Source organism: Polypterus senegalus, chromosome 12 (assembly GCF_016835505.1).
Source record: "Polypterus senegalus isolate Bchr_013 chromosome 12, ASM1683550v1, whole genome shotgun sequence".
NCBI lineage: Eukaryota > Metazoa > Chordata > Cladistia > Polypteriformes > Polypteridae > Polypterus > Polypterus senegalus.
The window spans coordinates 107,734,464-107,748,762 of NC_053165.1; the positions used below are offsets into that span (position 1 = coordinate 107,734,464).

Genomic DNA, 14,299 nt, shown 5'->3' on the forward strand with positions numbered 1-14,299 from the left:
TCAAACTCTTAAGTCGATGTCATATTATGCGAATTATAGTTGTTGGGAATGTCAGACTTAACAGACTTTTGCTAATCTCATTGCCGGACCATATCAGTTTACAAGATTGAAAAAGAAAAAGATAAAAAAAAATACCACGCTGGGCATGTCAAATTTATCAACTGCTTCCAGCACAGTTGTGCTCTCTCTCCTTTTTGAGACAGTCAATAACGTATTCTGACAGAGCTGTTGCTGTACAAAGAGTTAATAGGTACAATGAGTTTATTTGCAGTCTGTGCCCTTTATTCCTGTTCTGTTATGGTATTTAAAACACAAGGCACCAGACAGATGTGCTTCTCTTCTGTTTGTGAGGTCCAAAACACTTGCATTGTTTATTCCTCATCGGTTGCTCCCTCTTTACTTTTGGGAGCCTCTTGAACCCGACACCTTCGATAGTCATGACCAGGATGAGTGTGGCAGATGAAGACAAAACACAAAAAAGCAAGGGAATGGTAAAAAGTGCAAGTGCTTCTATTATTAAAAATCCACAAAACAACTGTCCCAAAGTGCAGTGCTCAAAACTGTCAATAAATAAATAATCCATAAAAAATGTTCACGTGTAAGTTAAAATGACCAAATAAATAGAAAAAACAAGGTTAAAACAACACTGTGCAGGAAACTAATTTAAAATCTGCAAGCCCTGGTGCTTTCCATTAAAACTAATGCCTCTCTGGCTTATCCTATTTGGACCTCACAGCCTAGAGAGTCGTCGACAGCAAGTGCAGACTCTCATCTAATCTGGCCCGTGCCAACAACCTCCCTAAACCCCCCAGCCAATCCCAAGGCGTCAATAGGCAACCACCGAGCCCTGCACTGCCCGAACTGCTGGCAATCCAGGCTCCATGTAGCACAGACACTCTGTATTCCCACCGAATCGTCTCAAAGGCTCCTCCCAGCGAGAGTACCACCAGAGCAGAATGGTCGCTTCTGCTCCCAAACACGCTCAACAGGAGCAACCCACAGCCCCCTTCATGATCAATGGCCACATGCTCCTCTTAGGGCTTCACTCCCGTCCACCTGTTTCCATTCTGTTCAGCAGCTTGTTTCCTCTCCCTTTCTCCTGCATGCTTCTCCCGTCCTTTATCTTCCGCTCTAACTCTGTTTCTTTCTTAACATGCGCTCCTCTTTTATTTGCTGGGGAGCTGTTGCTAGTGCTATTACCTGATTGCTACCCTGGGCTGATAATAAGTCAATCAGACTGCCCACACGTGCCAACAAGGCAACACATGGACAGCCGACTGCCTCGCACCAACCCAGAGATGGGGGGTCTTCATGGCAGACTGCTCGCACCTGCCCCCACTTCCCAGCATGAACTCCTTCATTATTAATTTATTAAAATGGGCAGTTTTTCTGAGCTGCGTACCTGCTATACCACACTATGCTTTGCTTATCTGTTATGATGTATGTCTTATCTTTATCTGGTATGTGCAGCGGTACATGAAGGGGAAGTTATTTGTACAATATACTGTACTTAGTGTTTCATTTTTAATTATATAAGTGGTTCATACACCATACCATGCATGATTACTCCTGACCTCTCCTAAAATCATAAATGAGGAGGCTCTCTCATTAAGTTCCCTGGTAGCCACAGGGATAGTGCCCACATTCACTCAAATCTGTAGAAAATGCATTTTTTGTCCAGTCACTCATTCACCTATTTGATCTTTAACAGGCAAAAAGGTCATGATTTCATAATCAGAGAAAAAGGTTTGATTATTTAAGGTACACTGTATATGTCAGAACACACTAAAATGTAGGCCTAGCAGATAATACTGGTGGTCTTTTGGAAGTGTAAAATATATGTGAGGTTCAAGTAATAGCATGTTGTGATCTAAAAAGGTTGTGTACCAAAGTGTTGCTGTTTCAGAAATTACCTATAGCTATCCCACATTTGACTGGCTATTATACTCTTTTCTACTTCAAGATCATTAAAATTTGCTTCTAAAGAAGTTACATCACAAACTATAAAACAACTCTGAGTGGTTGTTTTGTTGTCCAATGTTAGTTTTACTTCACTTCACCTACAACAATCAATTGGGCAGGGACTTCTCTTGTCTCATATAAATCCAATTTGCAGATTTAGACAAGATTGGAAGAAAATAGTATGATCCTACCAACACCATGCCATCATTATACAGTATCATGACCCTTTAACCTGAATGACCAAATAAAAGCAGACTACTCGGACAGTCTACCAAGTGGCTAAATTAAACCTGAGAATATTGTTACAATTAAACTTTAAGTAGTAGTGTACATAATTGGCTGTAGGCCTATCTGAGTATTCCGGCATTTGTCTGCAAAATAGGGAGGAAATAGGAAAGTCATAATTCCAGAAAGCCTCCTTAGAATTCAGTAAAGTATCTAAAAACAGGATTCTGCAGCAACAGAGCAAACATTTTTTTGTGGTCTGACAAAAATAAAATGAACATTTCTGGCCTAAGTGTAAAGAGTTTTGTTTGGCACAAACCCAGCATGGCCATTCCAGAAATGCAAAGAAGTCCTCAAGGAAGTCTGAAGCATGGCATTAGTTTAAAAGCTTTCAGCATAAAAACAACAATACAATAGATACAAAAAACAAATCACCTAGCATGACAGAGGCCCATCCACAGGCAGCACAATCTGAAAGCTATTCAAAGAAAACAAGAACTGCCTGAAAAGTTCAGTAAGGAAGAACGGTAAAATGTCACCTTGTCTAGATATGTACAGATGGAAAAGATGTCCTATACAGCAAAACTACCAGTGGTAAACACTGGCAATTTTGCTGCATAAAGAAATAATTACTTGAATATCCTGCCAACAACAATACTAGTATTTGTCCAATTATGTTTTTCACAAATTAAAACATTTCCCCCCTTACATGTGTGAAGCCTGATACACTATATTGCCAAAAGTATTGGGACACCTGCCTTTACAGACATATGAACTTTAATGAAATCCCATTCTTAATACATAGTCTTTAATATGGAGTTGGCCCACCCTTTGTAGCTGTAACAGCTTCAATTCTTCTGGGAAGGCTTTCCACAAAGTTTAGTTGCGTGTTTATGGGAATTTTTGACAATTCTTCCAGGAGAGCATTTGTGAGGTCAGGCACTGATGTTGGACGAGAAGGCCTGGCTCGCAGTCTCCGCTCTAATTCATCCTAAAGGTGTTCTATTGGGTTGAGGTCAGGGCTCTGTGCAAGCCAGTCAAGTTTCTCCACACCAAACTTGCTCATCCATTTCTTTACAGACCTTGCTTTGTGCACTGGTGTGCAATCATGTTGGAACAGGAAGGGGCCATCCCCAAACTGTTTTCCCACAAAGTTGGGAGCATGAAATTGTCCAAAATGGTTCTGTATGAAGCATTAAGAGTTCCATTCACTGGAACTAAGAGGCTAAGCCCAACCCCTGAAACACAACCTCACACCATAATCCCCCCTTCACTAAACTGTACTCTTGGCACAACACAGTCAGGCAAGTACCGTTCTCCTGGCGACTGCCAAACCCAGACTCATCCATTGGAATGACAGACAGAGAAATGTGATTTGTCATTCCAGAGGACATGTCTCCACTGCTCTAGAGTCGAGTGGTGGTGTGCTTTACACCACTGTATCCGATGCTTTGCATTGCACTTGGTGATGTAAGGCTTGGATTCAGCTGCTTGGCCATGGAAACCCATTCCATGAAACTCTTTACGCACTGTTCTTGATCTTTTGGAGGTCTGTAGCTATTGACTCTGCAGAAAGTTGGTGACTTCTGCACAGTGTGTGCTTCAGCATTCTCTGTCCCCGCTCTGTGATTTACCGTGCCCTACCACTTCATGGCTAAACTGCTGTTGTTCCCAGTTGCTTCCACTTTGTTATAATACCACTAACAGCTGACAGTTGAATATTTAATAGCGAGGAAATATCACAAATGGACTTATTGCACAGGTGGCATCCCATCACGGTACCACACTTGAATGTACTGAGCTCCTGAGAGCAACCAATTCTTTCATAAATGTTTGTAGAAGCAGTCTGCATACCTAGATGCTTGATTTTATAGTCCTGTGGCCATGGAAGTGATTGGAACACCTGAATTCAATGATTTGGAGGGGTGTCTCAATACTTTTGGTAATACAGTGTATATTCAGCACACACAGAAAGCAGAAACAACAAGAATTCATAAAGCAAAATATGAAAAAGTTTAAGGGGTGTCAAATTTCTGTAAGAACAAAAACCTTGGCCTGATAGAAAAAAAAAAAACTACAGAAAAAAACTAATACTACAAGTTTAAAATAAAATAAAACAAAAGTAAATAGGATAGAGCCTATTTCTGTACTGTATTATAGTGTTTCTAATACTTTGCATCCTCTGGGCTTGTTTCACATCTGAATGTTATGGAAAGGCTTCTATAAAACAACATGACATACCATCTCAAACCCAATTCAGGTGCACAAGGGAATCTGAGCTTATGCTGGCAGCATAATGGACAAAGCTGAAATCAACCCTGGGCAGTCCAGGAGTCCATCCACAATGGTGCTCCGCCCTTTTTTCCTTGTTGATTATTGTGGTGTCAAAAACGTTGCACTGACACAAATATAAACTAATGGCAAAAGCTTAACTGAAAAGCCCAAGAGATTTTACCTTTCTTCAACTGAATTTTCATTTTTGTTTTGTCTGTACAATTGCGTCATAAAAAGTAACTAATATCAATTAATATTTCACTCTTTAGTTTTATGTTCATTTTTAATGGCATTATGCTAAAACTGAAAATTCTGTCAACTCTTATTATTAAAGTATTAAAGGAAAGAATTAATCAACATAGCTTGTGAAAAATAAGAGTACAAAGTTACTTGTCACACAAAACCTATTAACTATATAATTCATTTCTGTTTACGTACGCTCACAGAGCCCTGCCCACCAACTCTAAGACCATGGGATATGCACGACAGAGCCCCACCCGCCAACTCTAACCCTCCTACTGCGTCATGGGATACGCACGACAGAGCCCTGTCTGCCAGCTCTAATCCTCCTTCCGCGTCCACCCTCGCTTTCGAGGCATGCGTACTTGCCTGCTCATGTGCCCGCACGCAACACCTCGCCAAACACAGCCTCCATTGCTTTCATCTCTGCTACAGTCCATATAAACCTCTGAGCCACGCTGACTTTTCATTGTTCTTTTCGATTCTGGCTGTCTATATATATAATTCACTAAGTCGCCCGACCATGGGATACGCACGACACAGCCACGCCCGCCAATATCTCACAGAGCCCCGCCCGCCAACTCTAAGACCATAGGATACACACGACAGAGCCCCACCCACCAACTGTAACCCTCTTCCCGCGTCATGGGATACGCACGACAGAGCCCTGCCCACCAACTCTAATCCTCCTTCCGTGTCCACCCTTGTTCTCGAGGCATGCGTACTGCCTGCTCATGTGCCTGCACACCTTAATAGTCTTACCCCCACTGGCATGCCTCTGCATAAACTCAAAATTAAAATTGGTTCAGTCGTCATGCTTCTCAGAAACTTCCTGCCAGCAAGAGGTCTCTGTAATGGCACTAGACTTTCTGATACCAGCATTCACTGCAATGTACTGGACTGTAAAACTATTGCGGCTGCTACCTCACAAACTGTCCTTATTCCCCGGATTTCAATGACCCCATCAGATGCAAATTTGCCTTTTACTTTTACACGCAGACAATTTCCTGTTAGATTGGCCTTTGCAATGACAATTAATAAGGCACAGGGCCAAACTTTCAAAAAGATATGCCTGTATCTGCCAAAACCAGTTTTCAGTCACGCACAATTGTATGTTGCTCTCTCCAGTCGTATCCTCAAACCCACCCCATTTGGACAACTGTGTCTTTCGGGAAGTCTTCACCCATCAATGAATAATTATGCGGCATATGCTACACCGCGGGTGGGCTAGTTCTATTTATTCTGATACCTACGTAAAAGATTCTTGGGTTGAAGCATTCTAAATTGTATTCTGATTTGTGCAAGCATGTGAGGCAATTAAGATCATCTAAACTTAACCTTCTAACTAACTATTCAAGCACTGTAATGTTCTGCCCCCCGCCCCCCAGTGACTGATCCTTTAGTTTTGTAGTCCTGAAACCAGTTCTCGATTTGTCTTTTTTAAATGCCAAATGCTTGCTCAGAAAACCAAACCTTCTCTACGGCTGTCTAAAAACAACAATTTTGTTATGAATTTGCACTTATTTCTCTCTCTCTGCCGTGACCTTATCTGATGCACAATTCTCTTAATTAACTGTTATTCTGTATGTAAAATAAATTATTTCTCTTTCAATGTAACCCGAGTTAGTGTACTTTATTGTGTTTCTTAAGAAAGGTGGTAAATGCAAAACATGTGGATTAGTTGAGTTTGATCTATATACGCTTGTACTGTATATTTTTCTGGTACTAGAACAAGTACTGATATATACCAGGTAAAATAATTTTGATCTCTTTACTGAAATGTGTTTCAGCAATAAAATAGTCAATTAAACTGACTCATAGAATTACCTTGGCTACTGCTGCTGATGCTAATTCCAGACCTGCAATTAATCGTGGGCTTCCTCTGGACATTTCTAGAAATAAAAATACAATCAGAATAAACAAAGTTAAACTACTTAAATGCCTTTATTACACTGAGATCATTTCATTTTAGTTCAAGAACATTTTTAAAAAAATGTTTAAAACGCTGTTTTTGATTTTGATGAAACCTGGCATATCAATTAGAACTACCTTCCATAGCTCAAATATATTTTTTGTATATTTAAGAGAAAAATTCCCCTTGAAATATTGGATTTACGTTTGTGTGTCCTCAGAAAGCAGGGCAGCTAACCTTCCATACACACATGTAACCATTCTGCCATCAGTCACTGACACCTGTCACTTAAAGAAAGAAAACTTAAGCAACTTGTATGAAAATGCAGTTTGATTGTAAAATACTGAGACAATTGATTCAGTAACTCTGCAAAAATATCACAACAATAGCACACTTGACAGCTCGATGCATTTTTACTTTCGGGCAAATTTCAGAGTTCTTGTCCTTCCAAGTTAAATGTGGAGTTACAGTTTCAAGGTGATGGAAAAATAAGAAATGTCAAGCATTCAAAAACATTACAGACCTACAACAAAAACAGGCAAAACATCACAAGGAAAAAAAAGAAAATTTAGATCTAATTCAATGTATTCTTACTAAGCACAGTGTGCTACGCAATATTTCTAAATATAGTGTGGGTTTGAAAGAAATGCAACAAAAGCAAAAACATAATGTTGAAACACAAAGGGAGAAATATCATGTGATAGACATTTATATAAGCTTAGGAAGTAGAGAGCTGTATGTTGAATTTGCTGTGCCACTGATGCAACAGAAGATTTTCCCTTGGTTTAAATAAAATAACAGGTTTGCCTGTCTTCTCCAAACTAAAAATTATGCTTTTCAAATTTGTTTGGTTATACAGGAAACTTCCCTAATTCAAAGCTTGAAAGTGAAAACACATTTCTTAATTCATTTTACAAAAACATATTTAGAAAAAATTTAGAAACAAATGTAATGATCTCTGCTATTTATGATTTTAAATATTATAAGACAGGAAGATTTTAGATTGGGTATAAACACATACGTCTCAAAATGCATTATGAAAGCAGAAGAATATTTCAAAATATCAAAATGGTGAATTGTAGCTTTTCTGAAACAGTAAGAACTTTAGTAAGGCATTTTGTTAATACAATGCAAAATAGATAAAAATGTCCATTATTGCCAGTTTTAAAACACCCTTCTGCAACAGCCAGCTACCACAAATTGTTAGTTTCCAATACAATGAGAGGAAGAAGAAAAAATTGAAATGATAGTGTGATTTGTCAGTAAAGAAACAAGATAAAAGAAAATATGGCTTTCATTCAACTATACAAACACTGAAATTAAAAAAAAAACAGTGAAAAGTGCTGTTTTGTGAAAGGTTCCACCTTTAAAAATGAAGCAAAAAACAACTGACAGTATTGCAGTATAAAAGAAAGAGCTCTGCGAGTAGACAAGAGGAAGAATTCCTGATTACAAGTACTTTGGTTAAAGTGTAGTGCCAATCAAACTAGGCAATTATGGTTAGTTTTATCTACAACTAAAATGCCAATAAAACATATACCTTGGTTTTCCACTTGCTTTTATCTGGTTGGGTTATACAAGATCTTCTCTAGCTCTGACAGTTGGGTTACTTATGCATCTGTTCTGAAATTGAGCTGTTAGGTCAGGGACTAAAACTTAGCTAGTCAAAGGGCAAGAGTCATGCCAGATGCTAATGGTGAACAATATTAAAATTAGAGTAAAATATTCATAGACACATATTTGATGTCATAATAAATTCAGTAAAATTCAAGTACCTAGAGTCATAAAAGAGATAGTTCTCAGGTGCTGCAGAGCCATCATCATCTTTCATTTGATGACACATGAATGTATCAGTTAGTGGTCATTTCCTTATATGACCCAGCATCAGCAGGTTAAAACAGCAGATGGCTACTGGATCAAATAAGACTGGAAAGCGATTATATTTTGTTTGGAGCCAAAAGACTTTGGGATGGATTACTAAAAAGCAATATCAAGGGCAGTTCTTCTACACTGTAATATTATCAGATTTGCATTTCAAGTCAATAGTCAGTACAATTAATGTGATGATCTTGTTTGAATTTAACAAGACATAGAGGTCTATGCCAAGTATATGTGGTTAGTTACTGTTGGGACAGGCACTCTAAGTGACCCTGTACAGGATAAGCAGCTTCAGAAAATGTATACATAGATGTATATATAGTTTACATGTATATTTTAGCATTCAAAATTTTCAGGAACACACATGGTAAGCTTAGAATGTCTTTTATGCTCTATCTTTTATTACAGAAAGTCAGATATTAGACTTAAAAACAGGACAAGGAGACAGAGTTAAATCATAGTGACCATGAGATACTTGCACTGCCACAACTGCACAACAGTTTACAGGTTATCTATGCAGTCTACCATGTACTATATCCTGTGGTGATGCCCTCAATAAACAGCTATGTAGTACATTACTGAGCTATCACTTCGCCAGCAACTTACAGAGGTAACACTATACATAAGGAAGTTTCCACAGAGTCAATGAGATAAAATGTACTTCAACTGGAAGAATTAATTCTTAAGTACAAAGATTTGGACAAGTCACTTCCCTGATTTAAATCCAAATATCATGCACACTGAACTAAAGAGACCCTTTTTTGTGAAGAGATTGGTGTTACTTTATTCACCCTAATATGAAAAACAGTAAAAATTGTAAAGGCTCACCTTTTAAAAGGTCACGCGTAGTTTTTGCTTGGGCAAAGCTTATCTTGTTATTTGATGCAACCAATGCTTTCAAGTCCTCTGCGCGAGAGATGTACTGTTTTACCTTTAAAGAAAGAAAATGAATCATGTGTATATTATTCTATATCTTACTAATGGGATTCCTTTTACAGAATCATTTACAAATAGTAAGAAAAACATTTATACACATACATTGTGGCAGACAACTGGGCACCTTGCCCCACCAGGACATCTGGAGAAGGGAAGGACCGGGAGAGGGCTAACATCTTCCACGAGGCACAAGAGGGCAACCCCCCCCCCTGGATTACATCTGGGACACGGATTGGGAGCTTGGAAGCTCAACCCTGTTGGGGTCCGTGGCCACCACCAGGGGTCGCCTGGATGATCCTGGAGCCCTGGATGGCAGCACTTCTACCACACCAGGAAGTGCTGCCAGAAGAGGAACCAAAGGCACCTGGAGTGCTTCCGGGTGCCCATGCAGCACTTCCCCACACCAGGAAGTGCTGCAGGATGTTCAACGAGGCACACCAGGAGCACATTCGGGTGCAACATAAAAGGGGCCGCCTCACTCCATTCAGTGAGCCAGAGTCTGGTGGAAGAGAACGGTGCTTGTGTTTGGACATTGTGTGTCGCAGTGTCTGTCTATAGCCGGACTGGTCTTCTACAACAGACAAACACACACACTACTGGTCAAAGATTTAGAACACCCATCTTTTCCCCACACTGTTTGTACTGAAATTTAAGCAGTTCAAGTCCTGTGAATAAAAGCAAGTTGTTAATTTCTAGAGGTTAAAAAAAGTTTAGGTTACCATAAACTGAAAATATGTTTTTCAGAGTTCTATAATATTTTTTTTTCAGGAAACAAGTAAAGGATTAACAGCTTTTCTGTAGAAATGAAATTTAATTAAGCTTTGAAAGTTGATGCAAACAGTTTCTTTACGTGTCCTAAGATTTGTTGATTACTTACATAACCTCTGTCTGCATAAAAACATTTGTTGCTACATCCTCAGAAGCATTATTTGGACAATACTGCACTGTATATTTCTATCATAATGGCAAGAAAAAGGCAAATAATAAAAGAAGACAGACAATTATAATCCTTGAAGGTCTTTCCTTTATAGAAATTATAAAGAAACTCACAAGTCTCAGTGAGTACAGTTTCCCATACCATCAAAAGAAACCTACAAACTGGAGGAAACTCTAACAGGGACAGATCTGGCAGACCCAAAGCCACAACAGAATCAGAAGACATGTTTCTGAGAGTCAACAGCTTGCATGATGGTTTAATAATGACAACTGACAACAAAAAACATAAATCCAGTGATAAGGGCACAGTTTATTCATGTTATACATAAGAGATTGAAAGATTACGAGAACCTGTTAAAATATTTGACATTTATTGAAGTACTAGCAAAATACCCGCGCTTCGCAGCAGCGAAGTACTGCATAAAAATTTTTATTAAGAAGAAAATTAAACCTTTTTAAACTGAGGGAAAATATGCCAATAATTATTTGTTAAGGATCTCTTTGTATACCATGTTGTCAGTTCGGCCCTCCGGTTGTAACATGACCAATTTGTGCGCGGAGCTTACTCTTGAGCATGTAACTTACAGTTGGCCATGTGAACAGTAATCTTGTTTAAAATCTCACAGCTTGGATTGCTGCTGTCATAATCGTTTTGAGTTTCATGGTTTGTTTCAATTACGACAGTATTTGCAGGACTTGTGTTGAAGAGACATTAGGCATCTGTCAAGCGTTGTAAGCACACAACCGGTTTCATCGATAAAATCGCATCCAGCTTTTGAGAGTTTAAACATTCATAAACATCAAAGTGTCCACTACTGAAATTGTCACCTGTCAATCTAAGATGTCTAAGAGGCATTGGCGGTTTCGAAAGGTGTAAAATATTTGGCCATTTCGGTACACTTGAAAGCGACAACCGAACAATTCAGCGGCAGCCATCAACTAGAACCATAGGTGAAGAGCTTAAGCATTTCACTCTTTCTAGTGCTCCTGTGTAGTATAATTATCTCCTGTACCGTCATCAGTCCACACCTTGAACCTGTCCCAGTCATTCAATACATAAGACAGAATGTTCCTCCGGATATCAAGAGTGAGCCTGATATGGCCGTGCAATATGTAACAAAGAGAATGGAAAAGGTAGGTGCCATCTCCGGGCATGGAAACCACTCGGTAAGTGACAGTTCTTTGATCGATAGTGATCATCTCGATAGACATTGTAATGGGGGTTGGAATGATAAAGGAAATGGGTACCTGAGCAATGTAAAGTAAGTCTAAAATACCTACACAATAACTATAATTGTAATAAATAAACAATAAAACAGCGGAGAAGCCGTGGATTAAACAAAAAGGCTGTAGTTATTAGTAGGGAGACGTGAATCCCGTGGCGAAGCAAGGAAGGGAATGTAGAGACCGGAGCGACGGACAGCCTTATATAGGCAGGCAGCCAACAACGTGGGAGGCGTTGAGATGGGGGACCCAACGCCACCTCACACGGTGACCGAGGTGCAGGCTATGGACATATATATGTACGTAAGTAGGATTCAGTTAGCGTTGGGAACCCGTGTACCAAATTTCTTGAAGATGGGCCCATAAGTAACAAAGACTGTTGAAAAGTTCAATATGGCGGCCGACAGTGGCATCATACCACCGAAACAAGTACGTAAATTGGTTTCATTTAGTTCAGGGAAGCAGCCTACCAAATTTCGAGAAGATGGGGCCATAAATTAGAAAGTTCAACATGGCGGAGGTTGTTGACCGTTATGACCATTACGCATAGAATTTCGAAATGAAACCTGCTTAACTTATGTAAGTAAGCTGTAAGGAATGAGCCAGCCAAATTTCAGCCTTCTACCTACACGGGAAGTTGGAGAATTAGTGATGTTGGAAAGTTCAACATGGCGGCTGACAGTTGCGTCATACCACTGAAATAAGTACTGTACATACATTGGTTTCGGTTAGCTCAGGGAAGCCGCCTACCAAATTTCGTGAAGATGGGGCCGTAAATAAGAAAGTTCAACATGGCGGACGTTGTTGACCGTTATGACTGTTACGCGTAGAATTTCGAAATTAAACCTGCTTAACTGTTGTAAGTAAGCTGTAAGGAATGAGCCTGCCAAATTTCAGCCTTCTACCTACACGGGAAGTTGGAGAATTAGTGACGATGGAAAGTTCAATATGGCAGCCGACAGTGGTGTTATACCAACGAAATAAGAACGGATATCGGTTTCCGTTAAAAGTTCAATATGGTGGCCGACAGTGGCATCATACCACCGAAATAAGTATAAAATTTCAGCCTTCTACCTACACGGGAAGTTGGAGAATTAGTGACGTTGGAAAGTTCAATATGGCGGCTGACAGTGGCGTCATACCACCAAAATAAGTATGTACATTGGTTTCGGTTAGCGCAAGGAAGCCGCCTACCAAATTTTGTGAAGATGGGGCCATGAATAAGAAAGTTCAATATGGTGGACGTTGTTGACTGTTATGACCGTTACGCATAGAATTTTGAAATGAAACCTGCTTAACTTTTGTAAGTAAGCTGTAAGGAATGGGCCTGCCAAATTTCAGCCTTCTACCTACACGGGAAGTTGGAGAGTTAGTGACGTTTGGAAAATTGAATATGGCGGCCAACAGTGGCGTCATACCACCGAAATAAGTACGTACATCGGTTTTGGTTAGCGCAGGGAAGCCACCTACCAAATTTTGTGAAGATGGGGTCAGCCTTCTACCTACACAGGAAGTTTGAAAATTGGTGACGTTGGAAAGTTCAATATGGCGGCCGACAGTGGCATCATACCATCAAAATAAGTAAGTACATTGGTTTCGGTTAGCGCAGGGAAGCCGCCTACCAAATTTCGTGAAGATGGGACCATAAATAAGAAAGTTCAACATGGCGGACGTTGTTGACCGTTATCGACCGTTGTGACCGTTACGTGTAGAATTTCGAAATAAAACCTGCTTAACTTTTGTAAGTAAGCTGTAAGGAATAAGCCTGCCAAATTTCAGCCTTCTACCTACATGGGAAGTTGGAGGATTAGTGATGAGTGAGTGAGTAAGTGAGTGAGTGAGTGAGTCAGTCAGTCAGTCAGTGAGGGCTTTGCCTTTTATTATTATAGCTGTATAGCACTTTATATCTAGCTTTATATTTAAGGATCACAAAAATATGCAGTATCAAATGTTAAATTTCACAAAAGAGCAATCAACTTTATTTCCTAGGTCTTTAAATTCATAGTTTGCATATTCTCCCAGATATTATGTCGATTTCCTCTGGTGTTTCAGTTTTGATCGCAATTGAATGCAGATTAAACCTACTCTATTCCTGTATGAGTGAGCCCTCCACTCAATTCAGGGTTGAACCAAATCTTACTGAAATAGGTGTCTACTTCAAACAGCTCTATGCAATTTAAATGGGTCCAGAAAATGTGTGACAAAAACAACACTAAATAATAATGTTAATAAGTCAAGCACATATATTTAGTTGATTTATGGGCTGGAGTATTGTCCAAGGATTGTTCCTGCATTGTATCTAATGCTTGCTAGGGTAGGTTCCAGCTTCCCCAACATCCTGCTCATGATTTGCAGGTTAAGAAAATGGAAGGATGGATGGATCAATAAATGTAACCTGGCTGTTTAACACAATCACTTCAATGTTGAATTTTACTTAAAATACAATATACTAACAACCCAATTATGCTTCACTCACTCAGAATATGGAACCAATGTAGGAAGCATTTTAAGATAGAGAATTCTTTATCGGTGGCACCTCTGCAAGAGAACCACTTTTTTCAACCCTCGCAAACATGTGTAGTTTTAAATGCCTGGAAGACATTTAGGACTAAATCACTTAGAGGTCTGTACATAGACAATGTCTTTGCATCCTACAAACAATTACATTCTAAATGTAACTTTCTAGCAACACATTTCTTTCACTACCTTTAA

The 14,299-nt window shown here is 39.5% G+C and overlaps 1 protein-coding gene across 3 annotated transcripts in view; it reads right to left on the reverse strand.

Annotated features, from left to right (window-relative positions):
* Window positions 1–14,299, reverse strand: part of ulk3 (unc-51 like kinase 3) — a 77,998-nt gene that overhangs the window by 34,169 nt on the left and 29,530 nt on the right. For all 3 annotated transcript variants that reach the window (XM_039773187.1, XM_039773186.1, XM_039773185.1), the window contains 2 exons: window positions 9,320–9,422; window positions 6,529–6,593 (listed from right to left, as the gene is read on the reverse strand). In XM_039773187.1, the coding sequence (XP_039629121.1) occupies window positions 6,529–6,593; window positions 9,320–9,422 (168 nt within the window). The remainder of the gene's footprint in view (window positions 1–6,528; window positions 6,594–9,319; window positions 9,423–14,299) is intronic.